Source organism: Sminthopsis crassicaudata, chromosome 2, assembly GCF_048593235.1.
Source record: "Sminthopsis crassicaudata isolate SCR6 chromosome 2, ASM4859323v1, whole genome shotgun sequence".
In the NCBI taxonomy this organism is placed as follows: Eukaryota; Metazoa; Chordata; class Mammalia; order Dasyuromorphia; family Dasyuridae; genus Sminthopsis; species Sminthopsis crassicaudata.
The window spans coordinates 577,105,302-577,127,308 of NC_133618.1; the positions used below are offsets into that span (position 1 = coordinate 577,105,302).

The 22,007-nt window shown below is 52.4% G+C and overlaps 1 protein-coding gene across 1 annotated transcript; it reads right to left on the reverse strand.

Moving 5' to 3' along the window:
• Positions 1-11,013: 11,013 nt before the first annotated feature.
• On the reverse strand, positions 11,014-21,966 carry POLL (DNA polymerase lambda). Its single transcript, XM_074295385.1, has 9 exons — positions 21,642-21,966; positions 19,965-20,104; positions 19,091-19,385; positions 18,537-18,675; positions 17,752-18,066; positions 16,785-16,958; positions 16,239-16,367; positions 12,634-12,802; positions 11,014-12,296 (listed from the first exon to the last, which is right to left on the reverse strand). Exons 1-9 carry the CDS (start codon positions 21,671-21,673, stop codon positions 11,932-11,934), a joined length of 1,758 nt encoding a protein of 585 aa, XP_074151486.1. The 5' UTR covers positions 21,674-21,966; the 3' UTR covers positions 11,014-11,931.
• Between the last annotated feature and the right edge of the window lie 41 nt (positions 21,967-22,007).

Sequence of the window (22,007 nt, forward strand, 5' to 3'; positions counted from 1 at the left end):
ACCTTCCGAATCCAATTCTTCCTTTGCAACAACAACAACAACAAAATTCGGTTCTGCACAAATATATTGTACCTAGGATATACTATAAGATATTTAATATGTATGGAATGCCTGCCATCTAGGGGAGGGGGTGGAGGGAAGGAGGGGAAAAATTCGGAACAGAAGGGAGTGCAAGGGCTAATGTAAAAAAAAATTATCTATGCATATGTGCTGTCAACAATGTTATACTTTTATAAAATTGATAAAAAAATTTTTTAAAAATAAAAAAGAACTCCGGGGTCCCCCGTAAGATAGGGGGCCCTGGCGGTCAGAGAGAACTCCGGAGGGTACCAGCAGCCCCGGCCGGGAGGAAGAGGAAGTGGTGAAGCATCTTCTGCCAGTCGGAGACCCCGGGCACCTGGGAGGAAGAAGAGGCACCCAGAGGGTTGGGGAGATAGAAAGAAAGCACTCGGGCTGCTCTCCCCTGGCGGGGGTCCCGGGAGGGAGGGCAAGCAGGATTTGGTTCAGAAAGCCTGAAAAGAATGGGGAGTGTCTGCGTTCCCCACCCGGGGAAGCAGGGAGCCCGGCTCTGCTCCAAGCTTGGAGGCTTAATCACCAGCCTCGCCAGCCGCTCCGACCCTGATTACAAGCGCTGCCCACCCCATCCATCCCCTCCCCACCCGGGAGATTTGGGGCTCCCGGAGTTCCAAAAAGGGCGCCCGCCCGGAGTGCGCAGGAGATAACCCGATGCTTAATATTCATAATTGAAATAAGGAGTCAATCACAGCCGAGTTCCCGGGGGGCGGGGCCAGGGGCTGGGGAGGGGGACCGACAGGGCTTCCATCACCCCCCCATCCTCTCCTCCCCTTCCTTGCGCCAGTGCAAGGAGGAAAATGAATGTGAATTTATCATGATTAGGCAAATCCGGCAGGGGCGCGATTCCGGGGGAGGCTAAAAAGATGAATTTCAGCGATAAAGTTAAATAAGGACGGAGCGCCCCCCCTCCCCTTTCCCCCTCCGCTGATCGCTCTTCCCACAATTTATGAGCCGATTAGGCGGAGGCTGCAAGTTCCTGCAACTTCGCTAAACGCGGCCCCGCTGTTCCCAGCAAATTAATTAACCGCGGGCTGCGGCTGGCAACCGTAAAGGGGGAGCCCGTACCGCAGCCCCTGCCCACCCCCCCAGACTGCTTCCCCTCGTCCCCCACCCCGAGCCCGCCCCGAGCGCGTCTCCCCAACTCTCCCGCCGGGCTCGCACCCACCCCGGCCGTCCCACCGGCCACCTGCCCTTCTCCACCCAACGACTTCTCGTGGGACCCCCTGCCCTCACGGCTGCCCAGTCTCCAGCTGTGACCCCGGCTAAGGAGAGGGTGCGGGGGCAGACCCGCGGGACCTCCGGGGAGCCTCGGCCACAGCCCATGCCCCAAACGGGCACGCGGGTTGGCATTAACGCCATGGCTGGCAGCCTTCAGGAGCCATCTTAGTCCCGCAGGCTCACTCCCCAGAGGAGGGGAGATGAGGCCCCGGAGGAAGAACGCTTCCCGATCCAGGCCTGACCTCAACCCGCGCCAGCCACCCCCAAGTCGCCGGTGACGGGAAGTGCCAAACCTAGCGCCCTGCTCCCCGACTTGGCCCTCCGTGACTTCGGTGTCAATGGCTGCCCCTCCCCCAGAATCCCCTTTCCTTCCCGGTGTTTGTGACGCTGCTCTGCCCCTCTGCGGCTCCTTCCTGGCCCCTGAGCCGGACCACCGGGCCCCATTCAGGGGGCCTTCTCCTTCCCCGCATCCTCCCGCACTTGGGCAATGCATCAGCTCCCACGGGTTTAATTACCATCACCACGCGCACGACTCCCAGAGGCACAGATCCAATTGGATGTTCCATTGGCACCTTAAACTCCGGGAGTCCAAAATAGATCTCATTACCTTTTCCTCTAAAGCCAGTGTTTTTGCCCTCCCGGCGGCCCAGGTGTGGCTCCCTGGCTCCTCGCTGCCAGCCACCCTACGGCCCCATTTCTCCACCCCGGGGTCCCGCCGGCACCACTTCTGGCCTGCCTGTCGCAATAGCCCCTTCCCACCTTCCACTCAAGGTTCCCCCCTCCCCCCACGGCTGCCAGCGAGATTTTCCGAAGGGCCGGTCCGACCACAAAGCCCAGGGGTTCTCACAATCGGGTCTCCTCCGACCTTTCTCATATTATTTACAAGCAGGAACCCTCCAGTTCTCGCCACTTGTTCACAGGCTTCCCTCCCCAGAGGGCATTTCCTCTTCCCGTCACCCTTTGGAATCCTTTCTTCGAGGCTCAGCTCAGGGCCCACATGAGCCCTTTGTCTCCCCCCAATACCTGCCAAAGCCTCCCCCCCTCCCCTCCAAGGTGACCTTGAAATTGTCTTGTATGTATTCTACTATACCTAAATGTCGCCCCGGTTAGAAAGCAGACCCCGTGAGGGCAGGGTCTGTTTGCCTCTCTTCGCATGCTCCACAACTAGTGTCTGGCATCCAGTAGGCACTTAATAAACGCTTTCTGACTGCCACGCCCAGTGGTGTGAACACACACATGTGCATCTCTGTACCTTGGGGGACACAGAGACCACAGATGTATGCACGTGGACTCAGAACACGTATACTGCGATACAGATAAGCAAAGCTTACACTGAACCCCAGTGAAGGCTGGGGAGCCCCTCTGGCCGCTGGAGGGTCACCATCCTTAGTGCTCACGCAGATGTCCACAGATGCCCTTTCCCAGACACGACTCCCCCCCTCCCTTCTCCCTCTGCAGGGAGGTCACCCTCTCTCTAGGCATACCGCTTTTCCCCTGGAATGATGCTCTCATCTTTCCCCTGTCCTAGGCTTCGGAGCTCAGTTCTCAGCCCAGGGGGCTTGTATTACGGTGGAACTCTCAGGGGATCCGGGAAGTGCTTCTGGGGGTGAGAGAGACCTCGGACAGCATCCTCCAGGCGAGAGCCTTTCCTGCTAGGGCCAGTCCCTGAACTGCCCCTGGTGCTCCCCAGGCAGACTGGGATGTGGCTCTGGCTCTCTGGGAAGCGGGGGAGCACGGTGGGGAGAGTGCAGGCTTGCTATAAGGAAGCGCCGGGTTCAAATGCAGCCTCAGACTCTCACAGCTGGTGATGTACGTGCACGTCCGAGCCACAGAGAGAAGGGCGGCTGCACTGAATGAGGCGGTCTAAGGAGCAAGAAGTCTCTGCAGACCACAGCACGGTGGGCGTGTACAGGGTTCGGACACAGGGCCTGGATTGGGAACCTCGAGCTGTCACTCGCATGAGTATAAGCCACATTCCTTTTCTGACCCTCAGTATCTTCCTCTATAAAATGAGCCCATTAAATCGCATAATCTTCCAGCTTCTGAGATCCAATAACTGGACATGGACGCCTTCCTGGGAGTGATCTGACATTCCTCACAGAGCCAAGAGAAAAGGGGTATCTGTCTGTATTACTCCCTAAACCTGGATAAGTATAGAAAGGGAACCAAAAAAATTGTGGTCATTTATAATTTATTTAGGTGAGAAGAAAACTATCTTTAAAAAAAAAAAAAATCTGTTAATTAACTTCCACAGGAAACTTCTTCCCAATTCTTCTTAATTCCAATGCTTTCCCATTCTTATTGCTTCTACATAGCCTGTATGCAGCTTGCCTGCATATTTGCTTGTTCTCTCCCTTGTTAAATTGCAGGCTCCCTGAGGGCAGCAACTGCCTTTTGCTTTTTATGGTATCTCAGCAGTTTAGCAAAGCTTTGACACACAGGAGGTGCTTAATAAATGTTGGCGTGGATCGTTGTACCTCCTTGGCTTTCATAACTTTTCCTTTCAGTGAGTGATAAGAACTAGATGTCAGAGATTTATTTTTGTCTGACCTGGATGAATCCAGGAACCCTGCCTGGTGGGTCTGGGAAAATCCTTGAACACAACCGCCAATGCAGAAGAGGAGCTTGTCACCCTTCGGAACAAATGGGCTTCCAATCTCAATCTCAAGAAAAGAGCGCTTTGGGGTATCCTAGGACAAGGGGAGAGAAGCCAACCTGCCAGGGACACTTTACAAATAAAGCTTGGAATAAGATGGATGCCTGAGTGCAGAGATCTGGGGCCCAGGGAAATCACTTCGGGAGGAAGGCCGGAACAGAGACATCAGCCATTTGACCCCCAGGCTATACAGGGCTCCCAACCGTCCCAAGTGCAGCCTGAACCAGATTAAATGTAAGTGGGAAATATCTGACAAAAAAAAGGAATAAAACGTAGACAATGTTAATATGTAGTTTTCTAAGTCAATATGTGCTCTGCAGCTGACACAGGTGAACTAGAATTTTTGAATAGACTACATTGATAAGTGTGGAAGTTTCCCAGATTTCTCCCATACAGATTTCTAGTAAGCTGCAGTGGAGCAGAATCTGCAACTTTATGCATATAGGGAAATGGTTGTGAGATCTTGGGTAAGTAATTTCCTCCACAAGTTTGCCCCTATTCTGACACTATTGATTTAGAAAGTTCCAGGGGGCCTGAGAAATTTAAGGGACTCGTCCAGGGTCACAGGTCAGTTTGTGCCAGAGCTAGCTTTCCTGTGTCTGAGCTCAGCTCCCTAGCCACCGCAAGGATGGTTTTTGTTATTTTTTATTAATTTTTATAATTATGACATTTTTGACAGTAAATATGGGCAGGTAAATTTTTATAACATTATCCCTTGTACTCCCTTCTGTTCCGAATTTTTCCCCTCCTTCCCTCCACCCCCTCCCCTAGATGGCAGGCATTCCCATACATATTAAATATCTTATAGTATATCCTAGGTACAATATTTATGTGCAGAACCGAATTTTGTTGTACGAGGATGGTTTTTCTACCCGTGTTAAATTTAAAGACTTCCAAAATGACATTTTCTCCTTTTATAAATATCTTTCTTCACATCCAGGATGACTGGCTGACTCTCATGTGCTAAGGGACAGGATGGAGCCCAGTGGATCCTGTGACAGACACGTCTGGATCCAGGCAGAGTACGTCTCACCTGCTAGCCAGCTGGTTGTTAAATTTTCAGCAGGAGCATTTAGACTTCAGAAATCAGCAATTACTCCAAAGTAGGGCTGAATTTGTTCTGCAATTGTGTAAACCTACCAAAGTGCTAGTAGTGCAGATGAGGCTTAAAAGTGTGTATGTATACCCCCTTTTTTATACCCGGAGAGCCCAGTTGTTGAACATTCGCCACACACTTCTGCATGACTCTATAAACACAATGACTCAGCAAAGGCTCAGTGACTTTAAGATAATCAGAACAATAGCGAGTTAAAGAGACCTTTCTGGTCTACCAGGTAGCTTCTTCCCCCATCTCCCCGTGGGCCCAGGAGTCCTGTGGACGGAGCGCTCCCAATCCCTGGAGCATCCCAGCATCTGGGCCTGCATTAGCAGGAATGACCCTGGCTTGGCCACCAGACACTTCAGAAGCGGCCGGCAGCTGGAGGGTCTGGCACAGTTGGGCCTGGGCAGTTGGGCGGGGAGAGGATGGCGGGGTTTCAGTAAGGGGCTGGGGGAGCCAGCCCCGAGTGACCCCAGAGAAGCTCACCACACGCAGAGCCGGCGGTCAGGGAAAGGCCCCGGTCAGCTGTCCAGGAACACGTCCGGAGCCGTTGGGGAAGCGCAGCCGGCCTCCCTCACGTGGCGCCCAGAGCTGCCTTCCACAGGGGCTTCCAATGCTCCTGACCTAGCTGAGCTTTTGAGGCCTGTCGCTGTCTCCCCCACCAAACTGGCCCTGCCACCCGCTGGTCTCGGCTCCCTCTGTCCTGCGTCCTCTCCCGGTCCCTCTGAGGACGCTCCCCCCCACCCAGGTCGGCCCTTTGGCCCAGTCGGGCTGGTTCTTGCTGCCCGTCGCTGCCACAGGCCAGGAGTACCCTCCCCCTGTGGCCCAGGGGGGTCAGCGGGCAAGGTCCAGGGTTTGCCCTGACCCCACTATAGAGTGGTTGGCATAGGACCTCTCCAGAGCCTGGGTTCAGACTGGGGGCCGCCGCCCAGGGGGTGCCCTAGATTCCTCAGGCGCACACTCTGCCCTCACAGGCTTCCGGGTTCCGAGAACATGGATCGGCTGATGCCCAGACAAAGTAGATGTGAGGCTCAGCGCCTCGGGCCCAAAGGTGGTGAGCAGGCCTCTTCCTTGTCCCTGTGGGGGGGGCTCCCAGGAAGCGAGGGGGTGGGCATGAGAGGGCCAGTGGGTAACAGGGGTCCAAGGAGGGGAGGGCAGCAGCTGTGAGGGCCGCCGCTTTTCATGTGGTGGAGCGGCCGGCGGCTCCCGGGCCAGCGCTTCTACTGGGGGACAGAGCTCGCCAAGTGCCCCCGCTCAGACAGCCAGAGTGGGAATCTATGGTGAGAAAGGGGGCAGGAGAGCCGGGGAACGTCAGTCCTCTCACACACCTCCCTGTTTGAATCTCTGCAGTTGGGGGCATCTCAGCCAGAGATGGACAGTCTTTAGGTCTGTGGTCATTTGTGCATTTAACTCAGCCTCTGCTGTGTAGCAGTGCTCAGGCAGTCCTGCTGCCCTGAGAAGGCACCCCAAGTCAGGGGCTCCGAGAGAGACAAAAATGGAGTTTGAGAGCTTCATTCTCTCTCTCTAGGGAGGAGGGATTTCTGGTCCCTTCCACATCCTCAGGGGGAGGTCAGGCAGTTCCCGCTGGCCAGCAGGGGTCACTCTAAAGCCGGCCCAGAACTTGTGGACTTGGCTGCTGTAGAAGGGCAGAGTAAAAGTAGCCCTGGGGCAGTGGGGGGGAGGCGTCGGAGCTTCCCAGGTGTGCCGGCCACTGCGGCCGCAGCCATCCTCGGTGAGACGAGGGCAGGAGGTGGGGGCGACAGGAGGGCGCCCAACACACATTGGTGGGGAGTAGAAAGTGGCAGTTTTATACAGGGGAATCAATAGAAGCCCCCTCCAAGGGGCGGCCTCCCCAGGCACCTGGTCAGCTTTGGGGCCCGGAGCGGGGAGAACTTGTCCCCTCATAAAGGACCTTTCAAGGCTCTGGAACTTTGATGAGCCGCGTTTGGCCGGTTAGCACTCTGGTGTGAATGGGGCCACCAGCTACCTTTATGGAGGAGGGGTCTCTTTGTTCCTACCCTTTCATGCGCCCCCCCTTCGCTTCTTTCCACCAGTTAGCTCGGGTTTCAGAGGCCCAAAGTTGAGAAGGCTGGATGCATCTGACTCCATCCCCTTGTTCCTGGGACTCCGGGTGCCCTGAGGCAAGGTGATTATGGCTGCTTCGGAGCAAGAGGGAAGAGAGGGTCCTTCCTGGTCTTCCTTCCTCTTCCCCCAGGGGGCAGGAGGAGCAGGACGGGCCAGACCCCAGGGGGAATTGGGAGAACTCTTGTTGGGACCCTCAATACTTTGAAGGCTGTGAGCCCGGGACTGCGCACAATCTAACAGACGTCTGCTAAGTATTTTACCATTCCCTCCTACACGGTGGCTGACTTGTAATGGGGGTGCATGTGCTGGAAGAATTAATACCTGTTCATCTTGACTAATGCTAGATATTTGTGGAGCTTTAAATGAACTTCAGCTGCATTAGTACCCATCAAGAATACACGTTTTGTTCTGGGTGCCAAAGTTCAGTGGGACTGGGAACGGCCTGGAACATATCAGTGGGCGAAGTTCAGTGGGACTGGGAACGGCCTGGAACATATCAGTGGGCGAAGTTCAGTGGGACTGGGAACGGCCTGGAACATATCAGTGGGCGAAGTTCAGTGGGACTGGGAACGGCCTGGAACATATCAGTGGGCGAAGTTCAGTGGGACTGGGAACGGCCTGGAACATATCAGTGGGCGAAGTTCAGTGGGACTGGGAATGGCCTGGAACATATCAGTGGGTAGCCAGAGCAGAACACTGCACATGGGACAAGAACCCTTCGTGAACATCTTAAAAAGGGAAGCAGTAACTCCCTTGAAGCCGGGCTTCAATATGAACAAGCCACAGAAGATTCAAGGTCACTTCCTTTTTTAACAGTTAACTAGAACGCGAGGTCAGGATGCATTCGAATTTTCTCATGTTTCAGAAAAGCGTGTGACAGAGTTTTCTGAGTCATCCTTGATGACATTGCAGCCTAGATACTGGTAATTAAATTAATTTGGAACTGGTTTAATGACTAGACTAAGGACTAGCAAAAAGAGATGTCTCCAGGAGGGTCCTTCAGGAATCTGTCCCCAGCCCTAACTTGTATTGGTGACCTGGATGGCAAGCTTGTCCAGTACAAAGGTCAGGACACCAAAAGACTCTGTTGGGCCAGAATGATGGCCAGATCATACCGTCCTCTCCTCCGAACTACCTGCAATCATTGTGTAAAGCCCCTGTTTAAAGCCCCTGGGAGCACTATTAGACATGTATACACATACATAGATGGTCTATTCCCTGACAGAATGAGAATAGTCCTTGTTTCACTCTTTGTCTATCTCCAGCGTCCAGACAGACACTTCGTAAATGTTTGCTAATTGATGTGTTAAAGAAGAAAAAATTAAAAAGAAAACAAATTCCTACATTAAAAAAACAAAAAAAAACAAAAACAAACAAACAAACAAACAACAACAACAACAAAAAAAAAAAACCCAGGGCTGCCAGCCCACGAGGGAAGAGGCATAACTAATCAAGGTTAAAGAAAGACGGGAGCATTTTGGTGAATAGCCAACTTCATTATAAGTAAACAGTGGGACACAACAAAAAATAAATTGACATTTTAGGTTGTGGTAACAGAGGTATGGTGTCCAGAATACAGGAAATAGACAGTTAACTGTGTACTGTCATCAGAGTACAGGAGGGTCCACCTGGAGGCAGCTTGGAAAGAATCCCAAGAAAACCAAGATGGGGAGGAATCTCAGCTCCAGGAAGATTGGCTGGAAGAACCGGCAATGTCTGACCTCGGAGAAGACTGGGCAGCAGGTGCTGAAATGATGGCTGCCAGTTGATTATTTGAAGGAGTGCTAAGTGAAAGAAGGGTTAGATTTTTTATCTCCTTCCTTGGCTCTGGAAGAAAAACTTAGAACAATAATTTTAGCAGATTTAGACAATACAAGGAAAAACCTTCTAACTAGTTATTCACAAATGGAATTTGATGCACAAGAATTTATTAAGCACCTACTACATGCCAGGCCCTGGGAAGGCAGGGGGCACAAGCGTAAAACCATCCTTGCTTACAGAGGGCTTACGTTAGGAGAAACAAGAAGTCCCGTATACAGCAGCTTGGGATGGAGGTCAGGTTCCAGGATCAGGAAGGGATTGTAAAGAAGCTGGTCCCGGACAAAGTCTTAAAAAAGAGAGGGGTTCTAGGAACGAGTGCCCTCCAGGTCTGGGGATGATGGGGGCCCTCACAATTGGGGGTTATGTGGATATGTTCTCTCACTGGAGACCTCCCAGTGCAGCTTGGAGACCCCTTTAGGGATGCCGTTGAGGCGATGTGTAACAAGGTACAGGCTGGACTAAAAGGTGTCCTCTGACTCCTGAGATTCAGTGAAAGGGGCGGGAGTGATGGGAAGCCCAGGGTTAGGGTGGCTGTCTGACAGGATCTAAAGGGCACCTGTGGAGGAGGCTGGACTTATTCTAGGCGGCTCTAAAAAGCCAAGCTAGGAACACCAGATAAAGCCACAGAGAAAGACTTTGTCCCAACTCCTGGAAGAAGTTCCTCCCAACACTCATTGAACACTAGACACGGAACCCTGTTCTTAGGCAACAGATATAATAAAGACTAGCTTACATCTCTGCAGTGCTTTAAGGTTTGAAGAGCTTCCCCATCACCCTGAGTGGTAGACAGTGCAGGGATTATCTTCACTTTAGAGAAGCTAAGATTAGGGATCTCCTGACCAGGAAACCCAAGAGCCAGCCCCCCCCCACTCAAATCTTTTGAGCCCAAGAACAGTGTTCCTTCCCCTGCCCACAGCTGCTGCTCTGAAGTGAGTCCTGCAGAGGGCATTCTTGAATTGAGCCAGGGGCCGGATTAGGTGACCCAAGAGCCCTCGACAGCTCCAGGATTCCATTTCCAGTCTCTCTCCCCATCTCTAATCTCTTGTCCTGAAAACTCAGCTAGCACATCAAAACCAGGTTTCTTTCTAAAGACTTTGCTTGTCATTGCACTGCTTAGAAAATGTTAATAGTTTCCCATTTCTACTGCATCATCTCAATTGCCTCTCATCTTCTGAGGCTCCCTGTGGCCTTTTAAATGCTTTTCAATTTCCCCCAAAGAGACGCTGCTCCAATCTCAGCGCTCCTTTCTTGGTGCATAAGGGGCATGTTCATAACTATGTCTCCCCCCTGATGTTGCTCCACTTAGAACACGCACCTCCCCACCCCCCAACTGGAATCTCTAAGGCTCCCCCACCTCTAGGGAGCTTTCCCTGACCGCTGGCGCCCACAGCTCTGCTCCCCTTCCTCCAAACTCCTGGTGCACTCACCGGCACCTCGTGAGTTAGCCCTTAATGGTGTGTCTGTCTGTGCTCCTTAACCAGCATGGGGGCTCCCTCAGGCCAGGGACCCCACCTTCTCCTCCTTGTCTCCCCACAGTTCCACAAGCAGGGCTGACAGGTACATTCCGTTCGATGGGTAAGGAGCTTTACCGCATACACACCTCTCCACTCCCCCTAACTCTCTGGCTGTAGGAGTTCCAATTCCTGAGTCCACCTGGGCCAACTCAGGTCCTGTCTGAGCTGCTGGCAGCTGAACTTTAAAGATGATCGCTCTCTGGCAAGGAACTGGAAACTGAGCAAATGCCCATTGGTGGAGAATGGCTTAATAAATTGTGGTATATGATGTTATGGAATATTATTGTTCTGTAAGAAATGACCGGCAGGATGATTTCAGAAAGGCCTGGAGAGACTTACGTGAACTGATGCTGAGTAAAATGAGCAGGACCAGGAGATCACTGTACATGATGATCATTTCTAATGGATGTGACTCTTTTCAACAGCGAGGTGATTCAGACCAGTTCCAGTGATCTTATAATGAAGAGAACCATCTGTGCCCAGAGAGAGAAATGTGGGGACAGAGGGTAGACCACAACAAAACATTTGCACTTCTTTTGTTGTTGTTTTATTTTGCATTTTATTTTCTTTCTCATTTTTTTCTTTTTTGATCAGATTTTTCTTGTACAGCAAGATACTTGTATAAATATGTATACCTATATTCAATTTACATAATTTTTAACCATTTTAAACACATATTGGCTTATTTGCCATCTAGGGGAAGGGGTAAAAGGAAGAGGAGTAATTGGAACAAAAATTTTGCAAGGATCAATGTTGAAAAATTATCCTTGCATATGTCTTGAAAATAAAAAGCTTCAATAAATTAAAAATAAAATAAAAAATATAGAAGAGGACCACCCTCCTCAATGTGGGAAATTAGGCCCAGAAAAGGAGTTGTGGGAGGCAAGAATTACAGACACCAGAAGATAGCATGCCTCAAGGATTTTACTATTCTCTTAGTCTCCCCTCCCACTCTTGACCCACAGGATACATTCCAGCACTGGACCACTCTCTTCCTCTAATCCTTTAAAGGCAGAGGAAGTAAGTAAAAAAGGGGAAAGCAAGCCAAGCATCCCCCTTGGTAAAAGACATTCTATCCTCCTGGTGCTTGAGTAGAAGTAGGACGGGAGTCTGTGAGACCCTTCTAGGTACGCCCAAGTCCTCAGCACAGGAAGTGGGATAGGCTGTATAGCAGCCACCTGCTGCTTATTAAACTAGGGCAAGGGGAGGAGTAAAGCTTATAAAAAACCCCACACACTCACAATCTAGTGCAAAAGTGAGGGCCAATGGAGGTACTTCCAGGAAAAAGCAACGGTTCGTGAATAGTCAGACCTCCCAGCAGTGAGCTAGGAAGGATGGTGATCACCCTCTGGTTCTTTATAGAGCAAAGAAACCCAAAGGTGAGTTGAAGAAAAAGCCTGATATGGGGTGCAGGGAGAACCCCCATTGTGGGAGAATGACCCAGGGCTAGCAAGGGGATGGGGTCACCAGTCCCGCTCAGAGGGCTCACGGTATGGCAGGCCCAGAAGTCTGAAGACGTCCTTCTCAGTGGGGGTGGGCAACGCCCGGCCGGGCCCCACCTTGAGGCCACGGCCATCACGCACAACAGCAGTGCAGAGGTTGTGCTCTGACAGGCTCATGCTCTTTGTCTTGGCCAGGGCTCTCATGGAGCGGTTAAAGTAGGCAGAACCAGTGAAATACAGCAAGGCACAGGCAAACTCGCTGTACGGCACCACAATGATGTCCAAACGTCGGTGGAGCCGACCGGGCCCTGGCAGTTGGCACACACCCAGATACTTCTGCTGCTGCCCATTATCATCCTGACTGACCAGGTCATCTGTCAGGAACCCTGTGCCAGGAAGGCAAAGAAGAGGAAATTGTGGGGGGGGAGTAAGAGTCTAAAATCCCACCCCTCAATTGCAAACTCATTTCTTCTTGGATTTCTAGAAATCTAGATTGTCAGGATCAGAATCCCCTTTGAGACAGTCCACAGAAGGGCAGTGATTGTCTAACAACACACAGAGGGCTAATAAAACTCGGGACTTTAGGAAGGCCTCCTAATTTCCATCCAGTTCTCTTGGATTACATTGTGCTCCCTTCCTACCGGTGCTCCCATCTGAGCGCCCAAGATGTCTCCCCTGCTCTCTTCCTTTGAGGAATCTCCCAAAGGCTGCCCTGGGCCATACCTTGCTGCCGAAGGGTATCCAGGAGCTGTCCAAAGATCCCCTGGTGGGATCGTCCATCAGGGTGAGTGACCAGCACATCCACATCCCCACAGGTTGCCTTTCCCCGGCGATACGAGCCACATGCCACAGACAGCAGCCCAGGGTTAAGACTGTGAGCTGCTTCTCGGACCTACAAAATGGAAAAGCAGAGGAACTGGTGGTCAGGGACTACCCACGGGCCTCAAGCCAACCCTGCTCTGGGCATGGGGTAGTCATAATTCACATGCATACAGGAGGGAGGAGAGAAAAGAGAACAGAAACTAAGTGCTCCTGGGCAGGGAAGTAGGCGGGCAGGGAGAGGGCACAGGTCATACTCTACCTTTTATAAGAAAAGGATGACAATGGGTTGAAATAACAGGAGAGTTAGAGAATGGATGACAGGTAGAACTGACTAATAGGAAAAGGCCATTTCTAAGTCCCCCTTTTATTCACTGATTCTTTCCCCTCAGCCTTCAAATTTGTCCACATCTTCATCCTTAAAGTCTTCACTTGATCTGATTTTAGTTCTTGTCCTGCCTTGTCCTTTCCTCCCTTTCACAGCCTATTTTTCTAGGAATTTGGGCATTCCCTGCCATTTGGCCTTCCTTCTTAATACAAAATTGCCATCCTCTTTGCAGGGCTTTCATTGTTCCCAACCTTCATCATGACCCCAGACACATCTGATGATGCTGACTGCCTCTCATGCTGGAGACTCCTCTCCATGGGTCCTTCTGACCATTGGTATCTCTTCTATTGGAGAATTCTTCTATTAGAATATTCCATTCTGTCTGTATAATCTATTGATATTCTCTTCTGGCCTATCAGACCAAGCCTTTTTTTTTTTTTAAATCTCCTTTGCAGCAGAAAGAGGAAAAACTGCCCTTTATACATGGATGCATCTTCTCTCTCTCTCTCTCTCTCTCTCTCTCTCTCTCTCTCTCTCTCTCTCTCTCTCTCTCTCTCCCTCCCTCCCTCCCTCCCTCCCTCCCTCCCTCCCTCCCTCTCCTTTTCTGGTGATCTCTACACAAATGACCTCAGGCTAATATCCATCCTTCCTCCATTTCTATCTCAAGCTCCCGTCTTGCATTTCCAAATGTTTCCTGGACATCTCTACCCAGATTCTCCATAGGACCTGAAATTCAATGAGTACAAAACAGTATTCATTATCTTTCTCCTTAAAATGCATTCTTCCTTTTGACTTTCTTATTTTTATCAAAAACCATCATTCTTCCAATAATTCGGATTCAATAGAGCCATCCTCAACTCTTACTCTCTTTCACTCCCCTAAGCCAAAAGGCTGCCAACTATCATGGACTCCCCCTCCACATCATGTCCTTTTCTCTCTATTCTCACCACAACCACCTGATGTAGGTCCTCACCATTTCTCACCTAGACTATAACAATGACTTCCTCCTTCAAATCTCTCTTGTCTCTAATCCAGTCACAGAGGAAGCAGATATTCTTAGAGCTTCACTCTGATCATTCTCTTGCTCAGATTTTTAGTGGTTCCCTGCTCTCTTAGGATCAAGGTTTATTTCTGGGATCCAGCCAAACAGGTCTGTGTTAGCCTCCCCATGAATCATAGTTTATTTCCTACCCTCTTGCTTTGGCCCACTAGGATCAGAATGCTCTTTCTCTTCACCTCCACTTCTTGAAGACCCTCACTCCCTTCAAGGCTCAGCTTCTATGCCAACTCCTTCAAGAAAACACTTTCTGATCCCCCCAGCTGTTAGCACCTGCTACTTCTACCTTCACTACAAAATCTGTATGTACAAATACTGCATTTTCTTATCTTATGAAAATCTCATATCCCTCCAATAGAATGAAGCCTTGAAAGCATGGACTGCCTCATTTTTTAATCAGTATTCTCAGGATCTGGCATAGTGTCTGGAAAACAGTAGACCCCTAATAAATCCTTGCTGATTAAGTGACTGATGTAGCACTGTAACATGTCCCTGAGGGAGAATGCAGAACCAATCCTCTAGAAATACTGAAGAGCAGAAAATTTCCTTCCCCCACTGCCCTCAAATCTAACTAGATGGATGGGCTATGTAAAGCCTAGGTCCCTCTCCTCTAGATCTATGAATCTAAAGGGGAGAGGAGGGTAGGTATAAAAGGAGATGAGGCCTGAGGACTGACCAGGTGCCTAGCACCCAGGGGCCAATCTTTGATTGGGGGTGGGAGGGAGAGAGAAGATCAATACCCTGCTTCCTTTTGGCTTAAAACAAGGGGTAATTTTCAATCCTAGGATTATCCTTCATTAAGGGGAGATAAACTCATTAGACTCCATCCCAAAGACACTGAGGTCTTTCTCATGCAGATGGCCTTTCCCACCTTCTTGTGGTCTTCTAAAGGATAGGAGCAGGCCTCAGTGGTCTCCTGACAAGCGGCATCCACTAATCCCTTAATTCCCTTCTTGGGCCTATCCCAAGGGAAAGGAGGAGGGGACTGGGATGCGGAATTCTATCAATAAGACCTCTGAACCGGACCCAAAGCTTCTGTCTGTTCAAACATGGAAGAGAAGCGCTTCTGATCTAATTCAAGTTGGGGGTGGGGGGTGGAGAGGGTATTCTTTATGGCTGGGCACCGTGAATGAGTGACAACGTCAGCCCAAACGGGACTGCCCCGTGATGGATGGACAGCCAGACAGCACAAACTAATCTTGGTGCTTGTCCCCAGGGGTCTCCCCATCTTCACTCTATACTCCACATTGTCCCTCTTGTCTCCCACAATGATTGTAGTGACCATCCTGTCCGGCTTTAATGGGCTTTTCAGATGTTCTGGCTCTGGCAGTCAAAGAGGAAAAGGTTTTTGGATGAGGAAAAGGAGGACAAATTCAATTCCGTTTTTAAAATATTTTAAGTGCCTATTATGTTGAAGGATGTGCCCATTTAAATTCAACTAGAGCTAGCACTGCCTTGTCATTCAGGCCTCATCCTGCCTCGAAATAGTTACCCCAGTGATAACTCTGGCCCAAATCAACCTCCATCCTAACCCCAAATATAAGTCTATACAACCCTATGTTAGCTTTAACCTGAGAGGCTGCATCCTTCAGGGCAAAGGGTAAGTCTGGCCTGGGACATGCAGGCTTCAGCCCAGACCTGTTTGTCCGCCCTAGCCTCATGCCTTCTGCTAAAGGGGACAGGAGGCTAGATGCTGGAGGGGCCTCTTCACTCTTACATGCTACCTCCCATCTTCACTTTAAGACAAATCTGTAAGCAGAGGCAGGGAGGAGACCAGGGGCTCTCTGCCCGGGAGCAGCATGGGCCACGGTCCTTCCCCTCCCCAACGCTTCCGATCTCCATTACTGTTCTCTGTCCCCCCCCCCCCCTCTGATTCTGAAGATGACACAGTGGATTTGGGGCCTCCAGGGAAGCCACAAAAGCCAGCTCTCCCTCCTTCACTTTCACCTTTCGGCCCCTCCAGTCTGCCAGACTCCTACTTCCCAGCCTCCTTGACCAGAGTCTTATGGGCTCAGTAGGGGAGGTAGGTGGAGGACACCATGCTTCCTACCCTGTGGACTTCATTTGAAAACCCCTTCCCTTTCCTCCCAGCCCTCCTTTTCCCAATGTGGGGTTTCTGCTCACAGTCTGCTCAATCTCTGCGGCCTCTTCCCTGGGTATGCGCTTGAGGAAGTCCTCATAATACTTCAGGCCGATGGCCTGCTGAGAAGTCAGGGTGGCCCGACTTTCAATGTCCTCCAGAGTCCGGAAACCCTGAAAAAACCAGCCACACAGGAGGAGGCAGTGAGGTTTGGACCCAGTAACACTAAGCCACCACTGGGAGATACGAGTCACTTATACAGGGACCCCAATCTCAGAGGAAGGACGGATGGGAGATCATCCTTAGGAGTACAGGGTCAGTGCCCAGAAAGAATCAGGAAAAGCAGAATCTTTTCTTTCCTAGGAAGAAAATAATGGAAATATCCCGAGCTATTAGAACAGTTCTAGGAAATGAGGAAGGGAATAATGAGGAGCAGGTGCAAATAAACTTGGATTTCCATCCGAGGAAAGAGACGAAATGGATTTCATATCTCCAGCAAAGGGCAGATCTGAACTCCCGCTAAATCAAGTGAAGTGGCCCACAAAGTAGCAGTGAGGGAGTGGGAGGTGGGATTAGGGCAGAGGAGTGACCTGCTGATACCACATCTGGGCAGTCTTGCTTCCAACTCCCCAGATATTAGAGAAGAGCTCCAAGACAGGTACACTGTCACTGATGTGGTCCAGTTTGCGAAGATGGCCACTTTCTACAATCTCCATGATCTTCTCTGCCATGCGCTTTCCAATCCCAGGGATGCCACAGGCTTCCTGCGGAATGTGGTAATAGTGACACAAGAACTAAGTATGGTTAAAAAAAAAAAAAAAAAAAAAAAGGAGGCAGGGTGAGGGGAATCCAGATTAACAAGCTACAACTGTGCTAGCTTGGGGAGGGGGGTGCTCCCTGAAGCTCAAAACTAGGTAAGGGTGAGTTCAGGATGGTAGAAAGCTGCATGGTTATACAGAGTTGGAGGCAGAGATCAAGCCAGGACAAAGCTGGCTATAGGGCAATATACCTAAGGTATATGAGGTATGTAATAGCCAGGAACAATTCAGCCAAACCGACCTTTCCTCTGCTCCGCACACCTGGCAGCCCAACTCCCAACTCTTTGCTCTAGCCGTGTAGCCCTCCACCCCTTATGTCTGGAATACCCTCTCTCATTTCTCAGTTGAGAGTCCCAAATGCAGCCAAGCCCTTCCTGACCCTCCCACTTCTGGGTCCCTCCTTTCCAAACTACCTTGGACTCAACAACTTGGCACATATTTTTGCTTGTTAACTTTATGGTTTTGCTGTATATATTTTTACACTCACTTTCTGTCTTCTTTCAAATATTAGTTTCTTATAAGTAGGAATTATTTTATACTTTGTACTTGTATCCCCCCAGTGCCTGGCACTGTAGGTGTTTAATATTTGTTGAGTAGTTGGAAGACTTCTGCATTCCCTCCCTCTGAGCCCCACTCAGACAGGGGTTCCCCAACAACAGGAAGGGCTCTCCTCCTTCAGATCAGACTTCCCTGAAGGTGGGAGCCATTACTCCTGCCCTGAGGTGTTTGGGGATCCTACCTGGTAGGAGGTAACAGGCTTGTGAAAGCTTTTGAGGGCATTAATAGCCTTGGAGTAGCTCAGTGACCGCCACCTGTCGCCTTGGACAGCATAGGCTTTGGCCAGCACTTCCAGCTTCTCGGTAATGTGGGAATTGTGGTTGGTCATCTTCTGGCTAGAGGGCTGGGCGCACACCCACTTATCACTGACCGTGGGGGCCAGGCAGGGCTCAGCGTCTGCCTCAGGAGTGCCTGGGTACCGGCCAGTGATCAGGGCTTCCAGGTCAGCCGGGGTGACTTGTACTTCTTCCTCGTCACTGCTTTCATAAGAGTTGGGCTTGAAATAGAGAGAGCCACACAATTAATCCGGGCCCTCCCCTCCCTGCCCCTTCTCTCTGACCAGTGGCTCCCAAAGGCAGACACTCTCACTGCTCCCTTAGTTTGGGATTTTCCTGGCCTTGGGAATTACCTGACCTTTCTCAGAAGGGTCCTTCCAACATACTGGAGCTCCAAGAAGGGAAGGTCCAGGCTTCCCTCCATCTGAGGGGACACTCTAAAGAAGGGAACGTGTCTCTTCCAATAACACCCACCCAGGGCTCTGTCCTGGGACTGTAATGAGGTGACCCATGACTGCTGACCAAATGCAGGGGGAAGACCTCCCAGAACAACAAGCTCGCCTGCCCCCACATGGATGGAACTTTCCAGACTATCTTCATACCCTGACCTCTGAGTGACCAGTTTCCTAAGGGTCCCCCAGTTTCCAACAACCTGAGGAGGAAAACAGTGGGGTTTGGATGAGCACCTGACCTGTGTCTGAGTGTTCAGTTCTGAGTGTGGCTCCTGAGATGGGGCGAAGGGAGCAGCGGAAGGAAGCCCCGCCTGGGCTGAAGTTCCAGAACACCCGGGCTGGGAAGATGCGACCTGATTGTCTGACTTGTCCCGGTACCTGGAGGGACAGGGAGACAGCAGAACACTGAGCCACCACAGTCCCAGGCTGCAATGAGACCTTTCCTGAGGGGCCTTAGTCTGGCCATTTGTCTGGTGGGGATAAAGAACTTTGACTTCTCTAAGATTTAGCCAAGGGGCAGCTAGGTGGCGCAGTGGGTAGAGCGCCAGCCTTGAATTAAGGAGGTCCCGAGTTCAAATGTGCTCTCAGACACTTAACACGTCCTAGCTGTGTGACCCTGGGCAAGTCACTTAACCCCAGCCTCAGGGGGAAAAAATTAAAAAAAAAAAAAAAAAAAAAAAAAGAATTAGCCAAAAATCCTGTATGAGGAGGCACTTTTGGTGGTTCAGTTGAAGTCAAGTCAGTGGGGCATCTGCTGCCACAAATGGGAGCCAGGCCCTGCGGCTGGGCTCACCTGCCAGGGATGAAGATGCTGAATCCAGCGGAGTCCACCAGCGTCCGCTCTTGCAAGCACTGGCTCAGCCAAGCCGACTTCACCACCTGGACACTGGGGGGCAGCCGGGACAACTTCAGGAGGCGGAGGGCTCGCTCCCACTCTACAGCTTCGTCCACCACAACATGGGTGATCCCTGGGGCCTGGGGGGAGCAGATTCGGCCCCCATGCTGGATGATTTGCTTCTCAAAGAGCTCTGCCCGGGCTCGGCCGATGCCCGCGGGTAACACGTGGACTTGCAGGGGGCTCAGCCACTCTGCATAAGAAGCAGCCCAATCCCCCTCATCATCTGCCCCTCTCTTCTCTCTCCAACTCAAAGCATGAATCAGAGAGTGAGCAGGGTATGGGGGAGGTGTTGGACATGGGTCAGGTGAGATCGGATTCAAAGTTTGCTTCATACTGTGGTGTAGGGGTCACTCCTCTCTCGGAGCCTGCATTTCCTTACCTATAAAAGGGGAGGGCGGTCTTCCTGTCTAGGAAACAGGCCGCCTGTTACTAGGGAAAAGCTCCCTTTTCTTCCTCCTCACCCTGCTCCTCTTCCTGAAGGGACTGCCCCTGGACGCGCCTCTCCTCACTCTCTCAGAAAGGGCCCCTGGGCGGCTTCCCTCAGTCTCCCTAAGGGTGCGGCGCTTCCCGGCCCACTGCGGCTGCTCCTCAGAGCTCAGAGCCTTGGACAGCCTCACTCACCAAGGGCGTGGGCCCCGCGGTCTAAATGAGCCCGGACCCGGCTTGGGGGTGGGACTGAGTTGGAAAGCAGGGCGCTTTTGGAAGCTAGTTCTAGATGGACTTAGTGGGGGGGGGGGGGACGAGTGAGTGAGGGGAAAACGGGGCTTACCTCCCCCGTCCACTTCTTCCTTCTTGGGAATCTTCCAGAGCTCGCTCCGCTCCGGGTCGGATCTCATTTTCTTCCGTTTGGGAAAGGCTTTCAAGATCCCGCGAGGTTCCATAGTTAAGGCCGAGCTTAGCCCGTTCTCTCTAAGAATAAAGTAAGACAGAAAGGCAAGGGGCGACCCTAAAGACGTGGGGTCCCAGAGGTGGGCCCGGCCCGGCTGCGCTCCGTCGCAGAGCACGCTGGGACTCCTAGAAGAGCCGGGACCCTCCGAAGCTACATCCGGCGGCCCCTGCTTGCACTTCTCACAAAGCAGTGATGCGGGAGGTGATGCCCCGAGGTGAAGCGGGAGGTGATGCCCCGAGGTGAAGTGGAAGGTGATGCCCCGAAGTGAAGCGGGAGGTGATGCCGGAGGTGATGCCGGAGGTGAAGCGGGAGGTGATGCGGGAGGTGAAGCTGGAGGTGATGCGGGAGGTGATGCCCCGAGGTGAAGCGGGAGGTGATGCGGGAGGTGAAGCGGGAGGTGATGCGGGAGGTGATGCGGGAGGTGAAGCGGGAGGTGATGCGGGAGGTGATGCGGGAGGTGATGCCGGAGGTGAAGCGGGAGGTGATGCGGGAGGTGATGCCCCGAGGTGAAGCGGGAGGTGATGCGGGAGGTGAAGCGGGAGGTGATGCCCCGAGGTGAAGCGGGAGGTGATGCGGGAGGTGATGCGGGAGGTGAAGCGGGAGGTGATGCGGGAGGTGATGCGGGAGGTGATGCCGGAGGTGAAGCGGGAGGTGATGCGGGAGGTGATGCGGGAGGTGATGCCCCGGGGTGATACGGGAGGTGATGCCCCAGGGTGATACGGGAGGTGATGCCCGAGGTGATGCACGAGGACCAGGTCTCGGCATTCCCCCGAGGGCGAAGTCTAGAGCAGGGCCGGCTCAGCGGTTCGCTACCACGGAGAACACGGAGATTAAACACAAAGCTCGCTTCTGGACTCCGAGGTTCGGGTCTGACTCAGAGCCAGGCGCCGGTCAGGTCACAGCAGACTCCCGCCTCAGCCGCTCAGATGCGGGTCAGGGCTGACGCTGCTTCTCCCCTGCGGGCTGGGCCTGGAGGTGGGCGTGGCAGCGGGAACCTGGGCTCGAGGCCCCCTCCCCCCTTTGTAAGGCGTGTGACAATAGTGCTAGACACCCACGCTATCCCCACAGGGATAAGGGAAGGGACTCAAAGTGCTCCAGGACTGCCTGAGCCGCAGCAAGGAAGCACAGGGAAAACCCCGCGACCTGGAGAGGCAGGCTCCGGGGCAGGTTGGGGGGGCTGAGGGGGGGACAGGACCCACCCACCCCAGCCTGGGGCGGCGGAATTCTCCCTGGGGGTCGGCCCTCTCCCCTTGATCCCCACGTGGGGGCTCCAAGACGTGGAGGGGGGGGATCCATTCCACCTGAGGGCTGGCCTGGCTCGGGCTGCTGGGAGAGCTGGTTTTATTCACACTCGTGCCCCCCTGGCTGGACTCACTGCCCAGGTGGCACCATGGGCAGAGCGCTGAGTCTTCCGGGGGCTACGAGGTTCTGAATTCAAATCCTGCCTCAGACACCTCCTGGCCCTGTGGCCCTGGGTAAGGCGCTTCACCTGTCTGCCTCAGTTTCTTCTTCTGTGAAATGGGGATATGGGATAACCCTCCTTGGAATAGCACCTACCTCCCAGGGTTGTAGTGAGGAGCAGATGACATAACACGGGCCTGGCACACAGCAGGCGGTAATAAATCCTTCCTTCTGGGGAGGTAGTGCCCTGAGGGAGAGCCTCCCCGGGAGGAAATCGGGGTGTCGGCCACTGGCAGCCACTGCCCGGCCCGAGAACCACGTGGGCACACTGACCCCAGGACCCCCAAGGCCCACTGGAGGCGGGAATCTCTTGATCCGGCAGGGGCGGCCCCCCGGAAAGCCGAGCGATCACCCCGAGGTCCAGCCTCTTTAAAAAGCGCCCCACCCCCACCTTAGGGATTCAGCGAGACGGGGCCGGGAGAGGCCACCCGTCCGTGACAGGACATCTTCCGGGTCACCCGG

Coding starts and splice junctions, on each gene's coding strand:
- POLL (XM_074295385.1), bottom strand. CDS start 21,673: ATGTCATCTGCTCCTCACTACAACCCTGGGAG. Junction 12,803..16,238: donor CCGCAGAGATTGAGCAGACT/GTGAGCAGAAAC, acceptor TCCATTTTGTAG/GTCCGAGAAGCAGCTCACAG. Junction 12,297..12,633: donor GGATACCCTTCGGCAGCAAG/GTATGGCCCAGG, acceptor TTCCTGGCACAG/GGTTCCTGACAGATGACCTG.